Source organism: Oryctolagus cuniculus, chromosome 8 (genome assembly GCF_051225735.1).
Source record: "Oryctolagus cuniculus isolate XC-2025 breed Fujian yellow rabbit chromosome 8, ASM5122573v1, whole genome shotgun sequence".
In the NCBI taxonomy this organism is placed as follows: domain Eukaryota; kingdom Metazoa; phylum Chordata; class Mammalia; order Lagomorpha; family Leporidae; genus Oryctolagus; species Oryctolagus cuniculus.
The window spans coordinates 100406248-100426493 of record NC_142874.1 but is presented as its reverse complement, the minus strand read 5'-3'; the positions used below and the strand labels follow the sequence as shown (position 1 = coordinate 100426493).

At 39.1% G+C, this 20246-nt stretch overlaps 1 protein-coding gene across 16 annotated transcripts in view; it reads left to right on the top strand.

The window, feature by feature from the left end:
* PDLIM5 (PDZ and LIM domain 5) overlaps positions 1 to 20246 on the top strand; it is a 222817-nt gene that overhangs the window by 129714 nt on the left and 72857 nt on the right. For 5 of the 16 annotated variants that reach the window (XM_008267585.5, XM_051819551.3, XM_089302612.1 and 2 more), the window contains exons 6-8: positions 2611 to 2628; positions 2856 to 3028; positions 3425 to 3461. In XM_008267585.5, the coding sequence (XP_008265807.2) occupies positions 2611 to 2628; positions 2856 to 3028; positions 3425 to 3461 (228 nt within the window). Of the gene's footprint in view, positions 1 to 247; positions 263 to 2610; positions 2629 to 2855; positions 3029 to 3424; positions 3462 to 3994; positions 5137 to 20246 lie in introns of those variants that run through there. The other 11 variants (XM_089302614.1, XM_089302615.1, XM_089302616.1 and 8 more) reach the window with 5 other exon arrangements.

Below are 20246 nucleotides of genomic sequence, written 5' to 3'. Positions count from 1 at the left end.
AAAAATGTTGTCCTAATAACAGTATAACAGAATATTGACTAACATCTGTAAATTTTGTTTGTCTGTTTACATAGTTACTTTGAAGCATGGTGTTTGTAAAGCATCTTTACTTCAATTCATTTTTTTTAATTTTTGCTGTTTCACTTTTTCTTTTTTGCCTCATCTGTGTCTATTTTTAATCATCCTGGGAACTTCATTGTTTTCTCTACTCTCACATCTTTTTTTGTGTGTATTATTTCTCCTTCAGTAACCCTGGTACCATGTAAGTACTTAAACCAGTGTTTCATTTTGTAATTTTCATTATTGTCTCTGTAACTTTCCATCTTGCTTTCAACTTAACACCACCACCAAAATTTTTTTAGTATGTTTTCTTTGTAAGAATTCTTAAATAATGTTAAGGAGTGTAAGAAACATGTTTTACATGCCAGAGACTTCATTTGGATCCATGGGTCTGTTTAGAGGGCCCATGCTTTGTAATGGAAAAGCAAGCTAACTTTCACAAGGATATATAAGTATTATGGACAGTGTATACTCAGTTGGTGATGCAGTTTGCATGTCTGTCTTCAGTTAGGTTTTTTTTTTAAACTTTAAATAAACTTGCTAATTTTGAATGTCTATATTGCTTCCTCTTGAGAGTTGTTTGCACCCTGTTCCAAACACGTTTTAAAAAATAAAATCATTACAATTTTTCTCTTCTTTAGTCAGAGTGATCAGAGCCTAGAGTTTCATAACTAGAAAGCATTAAGTAAATGTTTAGAAACTTCATATTACTTAGGATAGGGCATTAGGCTGTGATAAATGATTCAGAAGTTATTAAGATGCACTACACTTTTATAAACATGCTGTGGCTAAAAATACTGCTTTAACTATTTTATTTTACTCTTGGTGCCTTAGCTTGACACTGTTCTATTTTTTTATAGACCGAACATTTTACAGGGGATAAAATAATCTGGTATTATAGTTGAAATTGTGATCATTTGAGAGTAAACTATACTCACTGACTACTTATAGAGAATTTTAAACTAGAAGTTTAATAGTTGAATATAAATTTTTAGTTACTTTCATAAGATAAAGAATTATCTGTTTTATATTTGCTGAAAGCCATGTGTTTGTAAAGCAATCCCTTTTCATAATTTTTAAAATTTTTGGTATTTTGAAAAAGTGATTTTGCTTAATATTAGGAAAAGGCCTTTTATATATTTCATTTCTAGAATCATAAAATATTACCATATGTTGTAACATATCTGCTCTGCTGTACATAAATATTATTGATTCTGGTCTATATACACATACGACCCAGTCTTAGAACATGAATTACAATTGTTTTTCTAGTAATCACAAAAGAACATTTTATGGTCATACTGAGGATTGTCAAAAGTACTTTACATATATTATCTACATTCATTATTTACATATATTGTGTATTCCTCAGAACAACTTTTAAGACACTATTCTCATTTCTCAAAAGAGAAAACTGAAACTTAGAAAATTTAAGTGACTTGCCTGAAACACACTGAGTGGAGGAGGTAGTACTTGAAACCATATTTGTCTGACTATAAAGTCAGTATTGTTCTGAAGTTCTCACTGTGCTTAGGAAGTTTTGATAGTGTATCTGTGAAAATGGCAGTGGTCACATGACATGCTGGTAAAACTGACTTTTGTAACTGTGAGTTAAACCTAGCAAATCTTGCCACCCACATCTGCCCACCGTTAGAAAGCATTCTTGCTACTCAGATTTGGAACAGTATTCAGTTATTCCAGACTCATGTTCCTTTTTTTTTCTTTTGAAATTAATCTCATAGCCTGCAGAAACTTGCATTTGTCCTATTTTGAGGGGAGGAAAAGCAGGGAGTACTTACTGTGCTGAGTAGATCTTAATTTGAAGTGCTATATAAGATACACTGTAAAATCCTCAACATTTATGCTTTGTTAATAGAACAACGAATCTTCTCAGCACACTCAAGAGTTCTTGAATCTGCAGTTTACAAATCTCTACATATATTATCTGATTTAATCATTAGAACAATGCTACTTTTTATGTGGTGTTCTTGCTTTACAAATAAATGAAAAACCTGCGGCTCAGTGAAATTGACTTGTGTGAAACCACACGTCTGAAAAGTCATATAGCCCCAATATTTAAATCCTCTTTTGGATTTAAATAGCTTTATTTTCATAAATATTACACAGTTGTTCTTCAGTATGCCAATCTTATACAACAACTTTATTAAGAATATGGACATACGGAATATGTACATATGAATGAGAATACTGAAGGAAATAACACTGCTGATTCTTCCCAAAATTATGTTTGGAGTTGCTGGTTTAGCCAATACTAAACCTCTCTTGGTTCCCTAGCCTAGGGAAGATAGAATCATTTAATTTTGTGAAAGGCAGTGCATTCTAGCAGCATATCAGTATTTAATTGTGGTTGTATTTTTGTATCTATCTGTATTTGTATATCATATGATGAATTACCCAAACAACTTCAAATTGATTTTGACTGCTGTGGATTTTCCATTTTCTAGTTCTTTTTTTTTTCATATCCTTTTCCTTTCTTCTTCTTCATGTTGGGAAATCTTTCTCCTGCTGCCTTCTTCTGTCAATTAAAAGGAAAATCCCCCCTAAACGGTAATCTTTCTGTTAAATACATTCTTAGTATTATTTTATATTAACACTTTTTTTCTACTAATTTTTAAAAACTTACTATAGAAAATTTTTAAATTAATGTTGAATATATTGAGAAAGCCGGCTGCTCACTTAGAACTATTTATATTGATAATTAAATATATAATTTTTAAATAATCCTGTAGATAATATTTTAGCATTTTAATGTGATTTTTTTTTCTCATCTCCAGTCCACCAAGAAAACACATTGTGGAGCGCAATACAGAGTTTTATCACATACCCACTCACAGTGATGCCAGCAAGAAGAGATTGATTGAGGATACTGAAGACTGGCGCCCAAGAACTGGTACAACTCAGTCCCGCTCCTTCCGCATCCTCGCCCAGATCACTGGGACTGAACACCGTAAGTGGACTTCTGGGGATCCTAGCAAATGAATGTTCTTTGCCACAAAGAGTAGCATTTCGACTGACTGAGAGTTATTGAAAAAAACCTAATTCAGTGTGCTTTTAAATTACAAGATGCGTAATATAGGTCTGATACATAAGATAGCTATCCCCTAGAGTTATATTGGAAAGGGTAGAATTAATGATAGTGATGGTGGTGTTGGTGGTGGTGGTAGTAGTAGTAGTAGTAGCAGCAGCAGCAGTCCTGACTATAGTATGTAGCCAATAACAACATGGTATGGAATTTTTTTTTTAGTAGTTTAATGAAACTTAAAGATTTGATATTGATTGGTACAGCTTAATTAGTTTCATTATTGGAGCAAACTAACACTAGATATTGCTTAATATATTTCAGTGAAAGAATCTGAAGCTGATAATACAAAGAAGGCAAAGTAAGTTTTCTAGCTTTCTCTAAATTGGATGTTTTCCTTTCATGAATGGTCTCAATTTTTTGTTTTTCAGTTTTCAAGTGTAATGGTACAGCTTTTTGTATGCAACTAGAAGCTGAGCTTTTAACCTTGGTGCCTTTAGTGTGACCTAAATGTACAACTTACAGATTTTCAAATTAAGAGATGTTGTCTGGGTTTTCCGTATATGGCTTATTTTCATTAGAACTGGAAAATGAAGTGGGCAAAAGAATGTGTTTTGGTGTGTTCTGCTAACAATACATATCTCTGTGAATGAGTTCATGTGCATCTTACCATCCCCTTATTTTGGGCATAAAAATTGATATTTCCAGGGAGGCTCTATAGATTAATTTCTGCATTTCTAAAAAACTGTCTATCTTTAAAATACTTGCTATTTTAATAAAAGAGCTGTATGAAATCCAGCTTTTTAAGGCATGTTTTCTGCATGATGGAATTAGTATAGAATTTTCGTTTCTTTTTCTCATTCTGCTCTATCACTCTTTTTTTTATTTCCACAGGGAAAAGATACCCCTTCACGTCTTTAGTCCCAAATACACAAAATTGCGTGACTGGCACCATGAAGTTTCAGCACGTGCTCTTAACGTGCAGTGATTTATGAGTCTTGTTCCCCAGACAGCCAGCACATACCTTTTCACTCACTTTCTCTCTTTTTTCAACTTCATAGTAAAATCTGTATTAAATTTGCTTTATGAAAAATAGAGCCTTTTCTATACTTTTCTAACCACTTACTACTGTTGTGAAAATGAGAAAGATGAACATGTTTTGTGCTAGTCAGGAGCTCACAAATGTAAAACTAAAGAAAAAATTAAGGAACTATATTCAGTGGATTTACATCTGTTTCCATTGTTATTGGGGCAGTAACCCTGGAAAAGGAATTATTATTGTATGTTTAATTTGGTTGGTTGGTTGTTTGAATCAGAAGGGGATGAGCAAATACTGTCCTTGCATAATTTGGAAACTACTTCCTTTATGTTCTTACATTTCCCCAAATTACTTTTAAGTTTGTTATTATGTAATGCTCAAAGTTGATTGTAAATTATTTTGAGTAAGCAGATGTGAAGAGGCAAGATTACACATGGAAGACTTTATTAGAGAATAGTTCCTTGTAGATTTAGCTGTCTCTTTAAGTAGATACTATTCAGGATGGCTGTATGAAGAAGAAAAGGCCCTGATTTGGCTCCAAAAGAAGGCAAGAAGAGAATTCTGCCCTTCTTTGCAGTGGGGGATATAGAATTTTTTTTTTTTTTTTTTGATTTGGTTAGATTCAGAAATGCTGTTTTCTACCAACAAATTTCTAAGCTGGTAGCTGTATTTAGGGTATAGAAAATTTCCAGGCATTAACTAGTAAAATATAGAAAAGATGAGTTTGCTTTGTTTTTAACTCAGAGGAAAAGAACGTAAAGTAAATTGTGACATGAATGATTATGAGACATCAAAGAAGTATTTTTCTTGGTGATGTAAACTATTGTGCATTGCTGCTATTCCTAGGAAGCTGTTTTGGGCAATACATGGAAGCTAAATATCTGATCAGAAATGCTTTCTGCCTTGTAATATAATGTATTATAAATGAGATCTAAATTGAGTAATAAATGCATTTTGGAGTTTGAAAAAGTGTTGTAATAAAGTTATCTTTAACTTAGCTTTGTACCTGTTCTGGTTCCTCAAGGCTAGTAAAATAATGGTGCCATCCAGGACTTACTGTAGTATCACTTTATACAAAATAAATAATTCTAGTGACATTTCATTTGGAAAACATTTTTAATTTTTTAAATAAAATTTTATATTATTTGAAAGGCAGAGAGAAAGAGAGAGAGATATCTTCTCTCTGTGGTTCACTCCCTAAATACCCACAAAAGCCAAGGCTGGGTGAGGCCAAAGCCAGGAGTCAGGAACTCCATCCTGGTCTCCCATGTTGGTGGCATGAATCCAGGTACTTGAGCCATCATCAGCTGCTTCCCAGGTGCATTAGCTGGAAACTGCATTGAAATGGATATAGAATTGGATCCCAGGCACTCCAATGTGGGAAGCAAGTGTCCCAAGTTGTGACTTAACTCTGCACCATAATGCCTGCTGCCCCTGGAAAACATTTTTTTTTACAAGATTTATTTATTTATTTGAAAGGCAGAGTTACAGAGAGGCAGAGGCAGAGAGAAAGGTCTTCTCTCTGCTGGTTCACTCCCCAAGATGACCGCAATGGCCAGAACAGTACCGATAAGAAGTCAGGAGTGAAGAGCTTCCTCTGGGTCCCCCATGCAGGTGCAAGAGCCCAAGGACTTGGGGCATCTTCCACTGCTTTCCCAGCCCACAGCAGAGAGCTGGATCAGAAGTGGAACAACCAGGACTTGAACCCGCACCCATATGGGATGCCAGCATGGCAGGCAGTGGCTTTACCTGCTACACTACAGTGCTGGCCTTGGAAAACTTTTTTTTTTAATTTGTGAGGTTACTAAAATATGAGTGTAAAACACAGCAAAGGCCCATCTTGATCTCTCCCTGACCACCTCAGCCTGGGTTGTTTTATTTAATATGACACCCTAGGTAACACGTAAGATCAGGTAGACTACTATGGCACAGCATAGAATTTTTCTTTGTGTGAAGGTGATTTCCTGAAGAATCCTGCTGGCATTCCAAGATCCATATTTATTTTCCCAGGTGTCTTTCACTTCACTATCAAAATGGACTACCCACAACTGTCTGATAATTTGGAGAAAATGACGTTAGTTTCAGTTAATGATTGGTTACTATTTAAAATTTGGCCTGCAAAATGTAATGAAAAAGAAAAACAATTCTAGGATTTATCTATGCTCATTTCTACTGCATTTCATGATGTCTAAAATGTGTTTTATTCCATCAGTTTTCATTAGATACAGTAGGTTCTGCCAGCTTATGCTTTTATGGCCAAGACATCCCTCCCAGTTATAACTCTGCCTCTGGCCTCTGCAAGAAAATCTACTTTCTTAAACCAGGATATCCAATTTTCAGTTATCATTCCATGATCTCAGATGATGTCTAAAAGCAACATTAAATATAATAACAATAAGATGGTGTGGTAAACATAATATTTTCCATTAAGACCAGATTTCTAGATTAACTGCATAGTTGGTTGGAAAAACTACTAGAAAGAGTTTTAGACCAATAAAATAATTTTTCTCTAATATAGATGAGAGAACATGCTAGAACTTTATAACCTGAAATGGATGCACTTGAAAATAAAAATTTGATATCTTGCTTAAAGACAAAGCATTTCATATGTTATTGAAAAATATGACTTAGATAAATTTAATACTCCATACTTGAATATGTGGATAAATGTTCAGCCAGGACCACAGATGACACTCCATTTGACCCTGTTGGAAGTTCAATTCTGGAGCTCAACAAATCTCTCGGGACATCTTATATTCCTAGCTGAAAAGCCAGCCAAAAATTATAAAGGCTTCTTGGAAAAATATTGTTGTAAGCCTAGTGACCTAATTTATGACTTGTTTTTGTTTGTCTGTCTCATGCAGACTTTCTTTATCTCAAGCTTGTTTTTAATGTGACATTGGGAAGTTACTCTTAACAATTTTCCACATTGTTCATGGGAGAGGAAAGCAAGTATTGAATGGTGCAGTGCTAGCACGCAGGTCAGATGATCAGAGTGGCTGAAAGGTGAGATAGGAGGGAAAGCGCAATAGCATAGCATAATTCCTAGGCATAGAGGCAAATAACCTACATTCTCATCACTGTCCATAGCATTTTACCTGGGTAATTATTGTACTATATCTCATCACTTTTGAGTCAAATTACAAAATGAAGAACCAGGGAGGCTGGTCAACTTGCTAATAAAGTGCACATTGCACCTCTCATTCATGCCAGCCCTGATTATTATCAGTTTAATGTCTTTCCTACTGAAGACCTGGAAGCATATATGTAAGGAACAGAATGGGATGTCCACTGGAGCATACATAAAAGTCATATTTTTAAAAAAGATTTATGTATTTATTTGAAAGTCACAATTACAGAAGGAGAGACAGAGAGAGAAAGATTGTCCATCGTGTGGTTCACTCCCCAGATGGCCACAACAGCTGAGCATGGGCTGGGAGCCAGGAGCTTCATCCGAGTCTCCCACATGGATAGCAGGATCCCAAGCACTTGGACCATCCTCCATTGCTTTTCCCAGGCCATTAGCAGGGAGTTCGATCACAAGTGGATCAGCCAGGACACGAACTGGTGCCCATATGGATGCTGGCATTGCAGGGTACAGCTTTACCAGCTATGGCACAACACCAGCCCCCATAAAGCCAGATAAAAATAAAACTAGAATGTTAAAAATTAGACAAAACAATGATTTATTCATAATTTAGTGATTAATTTGAGAGCATAGTTTTCTCTCTATTAAAAAAAAAACTGGCTAGAATTTTTTGGACTAGTTTCTTTTGCTTATCTTATTCAAGAAGATTCCTTACACCAAGTAAATAATCCCTTGATTATTCTTTTGAAAATAGGCAGAAGCTCTGGAAAGTGGAAAGATAAGGAATCGCAAGAAACAAGGAGTGTCAGTTCTCAGTTTTAGACTCAGATTTGTAATTACTACTCTCTGCCACTGAGTTTTCACTTCTTTAAAATATGTACTTAGCATCTGCTGGACACTGTAATTCTATACAGATACCACTTTGGTGGAGGGCTTGATACCGCCTCTGCTGGCGGTCAGCCGGCATGTGTCAGCCCCTTCACAAATTACCAGCTGCACCTCTCCCCACAAGCCACAGGCTTAGTGAAGATGCCTGCATTCGGTGAACTGACTCAGAGAGAAGAGGTGAAAAGCGTGGCCACTTCAGCCCCGCTGAGGACAACTTGGAAGGCCGTTCTAGCTTGGGAGCTGCTGTGTCATGGGCCGGGCCTGTCCTAAGTCCTGAGTAGCAACTGGACTTCTCCCTTCTGCCAACTCCTGCTCCTCGGCTTCTCTCTTTCACAGCTGTTGATCCTAGGGGCACTTTTTAGGAAGCATCCGCCATGCTAAACCAGTCTTGCAATCTGCTTTCTGGAGAACCTGATCTGCTGCAGAATTATAGTCTTAGATTTATAATTTGGGCCTCAGTTCAGCATGTTCCTTTTATTAATCTTTTTCTCTTTCTCTTTGTCATTTCTCATCTCTTCTCCTTAAGTCTTCAACCCAGACCACAACCACACCATTTGGGGAAGTTTTAAAATAAAAGATTAGTTACAGGTGTATGGCAGTCAAAAGGAAGGTACACTCAGTTTTGTTTGCATAAGTAAGGAGTATTTATTTGCTGATTGCATCAGAGGCAGCCCAGGAGTAGTGAGTAGATAAATGTATGTAAAAGTCAAATACAGTCAGCCGTATGAATACAGCATTGCAAGAGGAGCTTTAAAATGCAGCATTAGCATACAGTAAATGTAGTAAACACTTAAAGTGGGAAAGGAGCGCGTATAATATTACTGTGATTTGCCTGTTAGAATTTTCCATATGCAGTATTTTATAATCACATGTATTAGCCATGTAATCAGTCACTTAATAATCTTATTTGCTGTTTTCTTCATATCCTGAAAAGTTCATTTCCACTTCTCTCCCGGGGAAGGTGCTGCTTAGTGGCCTCTGAAAATGTGTAGGGTACTACGCAGAGATGATGAGGTCAGGAAGGGGCTGCTGGGGGCCAGGGAGATTAAATGCCTTGTAATATGCTGAATAATCCCGCGGAATGAAGAAGACTCATCCTGTTGAAAGTCCCAATGGCATGCTGCTAAGAATGTGCTGAGTGCAAATGCCATGGGAAATTTATTTAATCATCTTACAAATGTAGTGTGTGTGTATGTATGTATGTATTTATATATAATGCATCATTTTGTAAAGCACAGTACAATTTATTTTTAGTTAAAGATTACCTTTCTGGATCTCAACCATTTTTTAAGTTTCTACTGAATGGTAATATTAGTATGAATCTAATGCTTAGTTTTTAATTCTTACTGCCTCTATGATCTATTTACATAAGTATGAACCATTTTAATTTAGCAACAAAGGAACTAGGACATCATGAACAAGAACATACTTTTATCTGTTCTTTCTCTTCCTTGCTTAAGGAATGATAGGTTCTGATGTTTCACAGACTACGGTTATGAATTATAATGCATGATATGGCATTTTTGAAGAATTAAAATATTTACCAAGAGAGTAGTGACTGCTTTTCCCTCTAGTAGGAAAGCAGTTGAAACTCGGGTTACTAGCTACACTGTACAGTAGTGGAAAACCGTTAAGAGAAAAGATATCCTCTTCTACCCTGTCATAGAACTATAACATCTACCTGCTTGCTAGTTGAAGACCATAAGAATGACACTCTGGCACTGGAATAATAAATCTTCAGTTACTTCTGGAACAAGAACCTATCACCTTTGTTCAGTCATTGAAAATGTAGGAAGCAAACTGCATAAGTATTTCTAAACATACCCTTTTACAAACTTTTAAAATTTTAGTCCATTCATAGATATTCATATGACCCACATAAAATAGTTTAGGGAAAAAATCAGTTTGCTTACCTATCCTGTGTCTTCATTATTGATATGTATCACAAACATGCTAATCTTTTGTAGCTTATCCTTATGAAGACACATGTCTGTTGAGTATATTATGCAAAACTGCTGTTCTTCTTAAGCTATGCAAAGAGTGGAAAGTGTTCCCTTGCCTGATAGTCACACGTATTTTTGTGAAATAAAAAATAACAATTAGGCTTTCTCCAGACCACAGAGCACCAAGGCTTCCATCATAGCATGGTGTGCTGATACCATCATAGGTATTACCACAGGATATGTTCACCAACCTGGAGAAGAGACTTCAGGTTAAAAAAATGGGTATAATCTCAAAATTTTGATTGATTGTAAATTACAGGGTGTTTATAATTGATCTCTTCATTGTCTGCTAGTGGATTTTAGCATTTTACACAGGGCCTGTTTTGGTGACTACAATGTAAAGGTCGCCATCTATTGGACATAAGTAATTACTGCACTCCATTTCCTTGTGAGGTGAGTGAAATAATAATGCAAGGAACAGAATTCCTGTGTATGTATTTTCACAAACAGATGGTTTAATTCTTTATTCCTGGAAATGCTTACATATTTTTACAAAATTGAACTTGGAATATCACTACTTAAAAAGATCTTTGGCCGGCGCCGTGGCTCACTTGGCTAATCCTCTGCCTGCAGCGCCGGCACCCTGGGTTCTAGTCCCAGTTGGGGCGCTGGATTCTGTCTCGCTTGCTCCTCTTCCAGTCCAGCTCTGTGCTGTGGCCCGGGAGTGCAGTGGAGGATGGCCCAAGTGCTTGGGCCCTGCACCTGCATGGGAGACCAGGAGGAAGCTCCTGGCTTCGGATTGTCACAGTACACCAGCCGTAGCAGCCATTTGGGGGGTGAACCAATGGAAAAGGAGGACCTTTGTCTCTCTCTCTCTCTCTAACTCTGCCTGTCAAAAAAAATAAAAATAAAATTTTTATCCATAAAAATTGTATTTGTAATATACAAAGTTGACTTTTTAGTCCAGAATATGCACCAAGTTTCTGAGAAGCAAATTTTATCAGACCAGTGACCCTTCTGTTATAATGCTATTTGGATAAATTTTTTCCACTTCACCTTTACGGAAGTATATTATACAGTAAAATTATTATATTTACTTAAACCAGAAAATAAAAGTTGACCATCTTTACTAAATACAACTCAGTGTTGAAGAAGACTCCTGCAGTTTAGTTTGTCTGTTTCCCACAATGGAAATCACCACTTAGGAGAATTAGGAGCACTGGTAATCGGCCATCTACAACATGATGAAAGGCGCGATTTTCCATCTCAGCAGCTGTTCAGTTTTACACATTTCAGTCGCATTGAAGGCTCAAGAAGACCAAGTTCTACTTTTATGTTACATGAAGCCTTGTGTATTTTGATGATATGATTTTATAAAAAAGGAACTAATATATTACATCATATAGCATAAAAACTATAACAGATATTTAGACATCTTAATTTTCCTTTGCTTAGTAAAAATTAAGTGGTTCTGTATGCAAATTACATTTATCTTTTTTTTTTTTTTAAATATTTATTTGAGAGTCAGAGTTACAGACAGAGAGGGGGAGAGACAGAGACAAAGGTCTTGCATCCACTGGTACTCCCTAGAAGGCCACAGTGGCTGGAGCCGGGCTGATCCAAAGTATATAAAGTATGAAACAAAACAACTGGACAGCATTATTACAAGGAGGAAAATGTGAATAGCAGAAATTATGTGGTCAGGGCCAGCGCCACGGCTCACTAGGCTAATCCTCCGCCTTGCGGTGCCAGCACACCAGGTTCTAGTCCCGGTTGGGGCGCCGGATTCTGTCCAGGTTGCTCCTCTTCCAGTCCAGCTCTCTGCTGTGGCCTGGGAAGGCAGTGGATGATGGCCCAAATCCTTGGGCCCTGCACCCGCATGGGAGACCAGGAGGAAGCACCTGGCTCCTGGCTTCGGATCGACACAGTGTGCCCGGTCATAGAGGCCATTTTTTTTTTTTGTCCAAAAAACCGGCACACCGGGTTCTAGTCCCCGTCGGGGCCGGATTCTGTCCCGGTTGCCCCTCTTCCAGGCCAGCTCTCTGCTGTGGCCAGGGAGTGCAGTGGAGGATGGCCCAAGTGCTTGAGCCCTGCAGCCCATGGGAGACCAGGATGAGTACCTGGCTCCTGCCATCGGATCAGCGCGGTGCGCCAGTTGCAGCGCGCCAGCCATGGCGGCCATTGGAGGGTGAACCAATGGCAAAGGAAGACCTTTCTCTCTGTCTCTCTCTCACTGTCCACTCTGCCTGTCAAAAAAATAAATAAATAAAAAAAATTAAAAAAAAAAAGAAATTATGTGGTCAGGAATGATTGTGAAATTAACAAATGCTTATTACTGAAAGACATAGACAAAGAGAAACAACCCAAACACAGAGATAAATACTGAAAAAGTTTCAGCTTATATACATCCTGGAGGGAGTTAAAATTCCAGGTAGAAGGTGATTCTAAATGATTCTGTCCAGTCTTTCTCAATGATTTACAGCTCAGAGTATTTAGAGAACTTACAGATGAGCTATGCTAAGTAACACTTTTTGCATTTTTTAAAAAATCCTGGAGAGTGGACAATAAAAACAGAAGCATGTAAAGAGGTAGATATAGAACTGATTTTTAAAAAAATAAAAAAATTAACTAGTTTGAACTTGAGGTCGCCTGGAAAAACATTTAAGAGGCATTTTTAAAAAAGGCCGGCGCCGTGGCTCACTAGGCTAATCCTCTGCCTTGTGGCGCCGGCACACGGGGTTCTAGTCCCGGTCGGGGCGCCGGATTCTGTCCTGGTTGCCCCTCTTGCAGGCCAGCTCTCTGCTGTGGCCAGGGAGTACAGTGGAGGATGGCCCGAGTACTTGGGCTCTGCACCCCATGGGAGACCAGGATAAGTACCTGGCTCCTGCCTTCGGATCAGCATGGTGCACGGGCCGCAGCGCGCCGGCCGTGGCAGCCGTTGGAGGGTGACCCAATGGCAAAAGGAAGACCTTTCTCTCTGTCTCTCTCTCACTGTCCACTCTGCCTGTCAAATAAATAAATAAATAAATAAAAAGGTTTTTATATTTATTTGAATGAGTTAGAGGGAGAAGCAGAGAAAGAGAGAACATCCATCTACTGGTTCATTCCCCAGATGGCCGCAACGGCCAGGGCTGAGCCAGGCTGAAGCCAGGAGTCAGGAGCTGCTTCCTGGTCTCCCACATGGGTAGCAGAATTCCAAGCACTTGGGCCATCTTCCACTGCTTTTCCCAGGCCATTAGCAGATTGCTGCATTGGAAGTGCAGCCAGGACATGAACTGATGCCAATATGTGATGTCAGTATTGTAGGCATTCATTACCCACTACACTAATGTTGGCCCTAGGAGACATTCTTAAAAGCATGGCTAATAAGCACTAGAAATGGAGAGCAGAATTTCCAAGACCCAGAGTAAGTTCTCAAGAAACAAATCACATCCAATTTAATACATGTAGGTAAAATGCTAATTCTGATGTCATTAAACAAAGACTCTTGGGGCTATTCATTGTGGTGTAGTGGGTAAAACTGCCAACTGCAGAGTCAGCATCCCACATGGGCACTGATTTGAGTCCCTGCTGCCCCCCACTTCCAATCCAGCTCCCTGCTCATGTGCCTCAGCAAAGCAGTGGATGATAATCCACGTCCTTGGGACCCTGCATCCACATGGGAGACCCGGAAGAAGCTCCTGGCTCCTAGATTCTGATCAGCTCAACTCCAGCCATTGCAGCCATTTGAAGAATGAACCAGTGGATAGAAGACCTCTCTCTGTGTGTCTCCTTCTCTCTGTCTGTAACTCTGTCTCCCAAATAAAATAAATATATAAATTTCTCTATATAATATATATGTCATATATATATATGTACATATATAAAGATTGATTTGAAAGGCAGAGTTGGTGGGTGGGGGAAGAGATATCTTCCATCTACTGATTCACTCCCTAAATGGCTACAATGGCCAGGGCTAGACCAGGTCAAAGCCAGCAGTGTGAAACTCCATCTAAGCCTTCTTTGTCAGTGGCAGGAGCCAAAGCACTTGGGCCATCTCCTTGTGCCCTCCCAGGCACATTAGTAGGGAACTGGACTACAAGCAGAGCAGCCAGAACTCAAACTGGAGTTCATATGGGATGCTGGCATCGCAGCTAATGGGTTAAGGTAGCCATTTAACCCATTGCACCACAACACCAGCCCCTACAGGCTGTTATTTAAAGGCTTCATCTGTCACATGGATGAGCACCTCTACAACTTTCTGGCTAAATGAGTGGATATCATGAAGACAGCAGGTATGAATGCATGTTTCATAACCAGATCATCTTTCAGAAATACATTGGGAGTTTAGAATAAGGGACAAAATATACTAAAAAAGAAAATTGGAATTTAATACGATTATGTGCATGTTCTAGGGAAATAAGGCTAGCAAAACCAAATATTTAAAAAAGAAATAAATGGAAATTTTAGAAGTAAACCCAGTTGGATTTAGTCATATCCTGTGGCTCCAAAAATAATAAAGGTGAGCAGTAATTCTATTCTGCATTAGTAAGTTGCACCTGGCACATTATGTTCCATCTTTGACATTGATCTCTAATTAATACATAGATAATCCTACAAAAATAAGACCATAAGACTGTCTTTGAGTATGAGACATTTTTATGAATAATATTACCTGATAATAAGGACTGGTTTCATGGCCTAAATTCATAGCTGTGTCTTTCTGTTTTTAAAGATTCTCCCTTAATTTCAGACGTCATGAATCAGCAGTGGCCCATGCACACGTTTAGTATATATTCTGTATGATAAAACTAACATGCTTATGAAATACTTACTGTGTGCCAGTCGCTCTTCAGGTGCAGGTTTATAGCAGAAGCAAGATGCTTTCATGGACTTGCAGTGAAGACTATATAGTTTTATTATAGTCCATCCTTTAACAAATAATATAGGGCCATGTGATGAATGTATGCGATGCAGGGAGGAGGAGGGCATGATCATTAGACACTAGTTAGGGGAAAGGAAGATACTTGACCTAAATCCTTGGGCACCTGCACCCATATGGGAGACCCAGAAGAAGATGCTGGCTCCTGGCTTCAGATCAGCTCAGCTCTGGCTGTTGCAGCCATTTGGGGAGAGAACCAGTGATGGAAGACCATTCTCTCCCTGTCTCTGTCTCTGTCTCTGTCTCTGTCTCTGTCTCTCTCTGTGTGTGTGTGTGTGTGTGTGTGTGTGTGTCTACCTCTCTCTGTAACTCTTTCAAATAAATAAAATAAATCTTTTTAAAAAGGAGAGGCCTCCAAAGACCTTTCAAATTAGAAAAAAAAAAAAAAAGAAGAAGAAGAAGAAGAAGGTACTAGAGCTGAAATGGGAATGTCTTAGGAATCAGTCATGTAGATATAAAGGAGATGTCCTCTCCAGGCAGAGGAAGCAGCATGTGCAGTGGCCCTGAGGCACAAATCAACTTGATGTTCCTGAGGAACCAAAAGAAAACTTTATTAGTGGAACATAGTAAATAAGGCCGAGAGTGATAAAGAGATTGAATGAAGAAGTCGTCAGGGGCCTGATCATTTATTGCTTTGTTAGTTTGTGTTAAGGAGTTTTAAGTTTCTTCTCTCAATTAAATGAAAGGCCTATATGGGATTTTTTTGGGAAAGTTTTATTTAATATAAATTTCATAGGTACGGCTTTTGGAATATAGCAGTTATTCCCCCATGCCTGTCCCCCAACCCCCAAACCATCCCACCTCCTACTCCCTCTCCCATTCCATTCTTCATTAAGATTCATTTTTAATTAGCTTTATATACAGAAGATCAACTCTATACTAAGTAAAGATTTTAACAGTTTGCACCTACACAGACACATAAAGTACTATTTGAAGGCAAGTTTTACCGTTAATTCTCATAGTACAACTCATTAAGGACAGAGGTCCTACATGTGGAACAAGTGAACAGAGATTCCTGTTGTTGATTTAACAATTGACACTCTTATTTATGATGTCAGTGATCACCTGAGGCTTGTCATGAGCTTCCAAGGCTATGGAAGCCTTTTGAGTCCACAAACTCTGTCAGTATTTAGGGCCATAAGCAAAATGGAAGTTCTCTCCTCCCTTCAGAGAAAAGTACATCCTTCTTTGATGGCCGCTCTTTCCACTGGGATCTCACTCACAAAGATCCTCCGTGTAGGTCATTTTTTCCCCGTAGATTCTTGGCTTTTCATGCCTGAAATGCTCTCATGGGCTTTTCAGCCAGATCTGAATGCCTTAAGTGCTGATTCTGAGGACAGAGTCCTATTTAGGGCATTTGCCATTCTGTGAGTCTGTTGTGTGGCCTGCTTCCCATGTTGGATCATTCTCTCCTTTTTAATTCTATCTACTGTTATTAGTAGACAATGGTCTTATTTATGTGATCCCTTTGACACTTATTCCTGTCTATATGATCAGTTACACATTTAATATGATCACTTTAACATGCAAGATGGCATTATACCTGCCAATTAAATGGAGTTTGGAATCTTTATGGGATTTTAATGATAAGATGGACATCTGGTTGGATTTTTTTTAAAGATTTATTTACTTGAAAGTCAAGAGTTTCAGAGAGGTTTTCCATCACTGATTCATTCCCCAAATGGCTCCAACAGCCTGGGCTGCGTCAGACTGAAGTCAGGAGCCAGGGTCCAGGAGCTTCATCTTGATCTCCCGCATGGGTACAGGGACCGAAGGACTTGGGCCATCCTCTTCTGCTTTTCCCGGGCACATCAACAGGGAGCTGAATAAAAGTGGAGCAGTCAGGACTCAAACCAGTGTCCATAGAGGATTCAGGCATTGCAGGCAGCGGCTTAACCCATTATGTCACAATGCCAGCCCTACCTTATTGTGTTTTTAAAGATTTTATTGAATGCTATGGAAAATTAATATGGGATATGAGAGAAAAGAAGGCATAGAATGATAGCTTCTTGTGAGTGATGGGGAATTGGTCAGATTAGGAGAAACATAAACATTTTAAAAAAAAAATCGGACTCCAGGAGATGATGAATGACCCAAAGAATTTGCAGTTCTGGTTGTGGCAGGTAAACAGGTGGGGAGTAGGATGGGATTAAACCTCAGGATCTGGTAGAAGGAAATGGGCATAAGAGCATGAGCTCAGTGAAAGCAGGTAGTTCAAGTGGGCAGTGAACTATGGATGCCTCCCATGGAGTGAATGCCATGAGTGACTGACACTGCTCAGGACATGCAGTTCAGAATATTTACTGGAGAATATGTGGCCACTTAGTTGTTCTTCTCTAATGCTGGCAGAACACTCCCCAGAATTGGAGGTGCTTAGAGGCATCCTCAAGACACCCAACCTCTCCGAGGACGCAGAACAGGCATCTGTTGAAGAAAGGCATTCTGGCAGATCCACTTGTATGTTCAAAAAAATCACAGACTCAGTACCATTTATTAATGTGTTCTATCCTTTTTCACGCTGAATCTGAGAAAATACCTGTATCATAAATACTGTTTTCACAATACTAATGGGATGGACATTGTTGTGTATCAGAGGTTAGCTGCCATTTGCAATGCCCACATCCCAAGCCAGCTCAAGACCCAGCTCCTGTGCTTCCAATATCCAGCTTCCTGGTAAAGCATCGGAGGCACCAGATGGTATCTCAGGTGCCTGGGCCCCTGTCACCCATGTGGGAGACCCAGATGGATCTGGGTTTACAGCTTTGGCCTGGCCCAGCATGGCTATTAAGGGCATTTGGAAAGTGAACAAGTGGGGGAAGATATTCTCTCTCTCTCTTTCTCTCTCTCTCTCTCTTTCTCTTGCTCTGCCTTCTAAGTAGATGAAAAAGATAAGATTATATTAAAAATACTAAGTGGCAGGATTTTTTTTTAACCTTGTGGGAAAGGATCTGTTTTTTTGTTTGTTTGTTTGTTTGTTTAAAAGATTTGTTTTATCTATTTGAAAGAGTTACAGAGAGAGGTAGAGACAGAGAGAGAGGTCTTCCATCTGCTGGTTCACTCCCCAGATGGCCACAACGGCCAGAACTGTGCCAATCCAAAGCCAGGAGCTTCTTTTGGGTCACCCATGTGGGTGCAGGGGCCCAAGGATTTGGGCCATCTTCTCCTGCTTTCACAGGCCATAGCAGAGAGCTGGATTGGAAGAAGAGCAGCCAGGACTAGAACCAGTGCCCATATGAGATGCTGGTGCTTCAGGCCAGGGCTTTAACCAGCTGCGCCACAGCGCTGGCCCCAGGATCTATTTCTAACTAACAGAAACCTCTGAAATCGCTTGTAGGAATGATTCAGTGAAGATATTGGTGATGCCATGTGAAGAGGGAATAGGGTTGGTGGTGAATGCTGTGCAGTTACTGAGGGATTGTTCCAAGCGATTTTTAAGTTGCCAGCACACCTTGAAATACGGCTTCCTTTTATAGACATGGTAATAAATATCCATTCTTTACCTGTCCTATCCATAGATCAAATGTGGAGAACCTTTTTTCTGCCAAGGGCCATGTATATGATTATTTATTTATTTTTAAAGATTTATTTATTTTATTTGAAAATCAGTTACACAGAGAGAGAAGGAGAGGCAGAGAGAGAGAGAGAGAGAGAGAGAGAGAGGTCTTCCATCCACTGGTTCACTCCCCAGTTGACCGCAATGGCTGGTTTTGCACGAATTGGAAGCCAGGAGCCATGACTTCCTCCAGGTCTCCCACGTGAGTGCAGGGGCCCCAGGACTTGGGCCATCTTCTACTGCTTTCCCAGGCCACAGCAGAGAGCTGGATAGGAAGTGGAACAGCTAGGACTTGAACAAACGCCCATATCGATGCCAGCACTGCAAGAAGTGGCTTTACCCCCTACCCCACAGCACCGGCCCCTATATGTATATTTATAATGTCATTCTCAGGCCATGCAAAATTGTCAACTCAAAAATTAGCCTGTTAGATAGATTTATTGAATTTTGAGTCTGCCTTTGGTTTCCTTAGCAGGGTTCAACCAAATGATATTGTAGCCCACAGGCCAGCCACTTGTCACCGTGCTCTAGACCCCTAGAACATGTTCTCTATAGAGATCAAGGAATAGCATAGGCAACTGTAGAGTTCACAAAACAGTAAGTCTGCATACTTGATAATCATAAAATGTAATAGAGAAAGGCAGTATCAGAGAAATGTGTAAGAGTTAAGGCAGAGTCTGAAAGATGTGAGAAAACAAAATATACAAGAGAAAACTCTTCCCTCAACACAAAAGTCTTAGCGGTTGTGGGTGATGTGACAAGTATACCAGAGACTGGGCAGCAACAAACATTTACTTCTCACAGTTTAGGCAGCGGAAGTCCAGGAACAAGGCTTTGACAGAGTCCGAATTGGTTGAAGGTCTATTGCTTGGTTCACAGACAGCTGTCTTCTTATGTCCTCATATGGTGGAAAGGGCAAGGGAGCTCTCTGAGGCCTTTTAAAAAGGGAAGTAATCCCATTCAATACCTACCAGAGGCCCCACCTCCTAATACCATCACATTGGGCAGTTAGGATTTCAACATGTGAATATTGGTAGGGGACACCAACATGGGATATATAGCCACAGATGAGTTCTCTTTCCTTTAGTAATAGCTCTTTTTGGTTTCTTGTCTTTGCTTCTGCAAAATATAAACTCATAACCCTGCTTGCCCATATGCGAAAAAGCAAGGATGCCAGGACTTGCTGACTTCTAAATTCTCTTCAAGAGAATATATAAAATAAAGAATTAGCAGGCTCAAATAATGTTTTCACGCTGCTACAAAAGGACTGTTGAAATCAATAAATTTAGCTGTGATTAAGAATGCCAGAAATTTCCACCTGAGGTTTTGTTGATTTAATTTTCCAGAAAGGAGATCATTGTTACAAGTGAATGTACCATAATTTATTTGAGGAAGCCAGTAGAAGACACAGTTTTTCTAAAATACTAGCAATTTCCTTAGCTGAAATAAATAATCTTGCTATGCCACTGAACCCTATGAGAACAGAATTCAGCTGTGAATCCGATACATCTCAGTTTGTGCTTTAGCAATATTATTGCATGGAAGTTTGATTTGGGAAGGGTGAAAATACCAAGAAAGGTTTAGTGTTGTTTTTCTCCTTTGGCTACTATAAAAGACATATTTGAGGTTTGTGAATTTTTCCATTTATTGAAAACTTTTCTTGTGGGGACATACTAAATCATCCTGTTTGATCATTTTTATCATATTTATATGG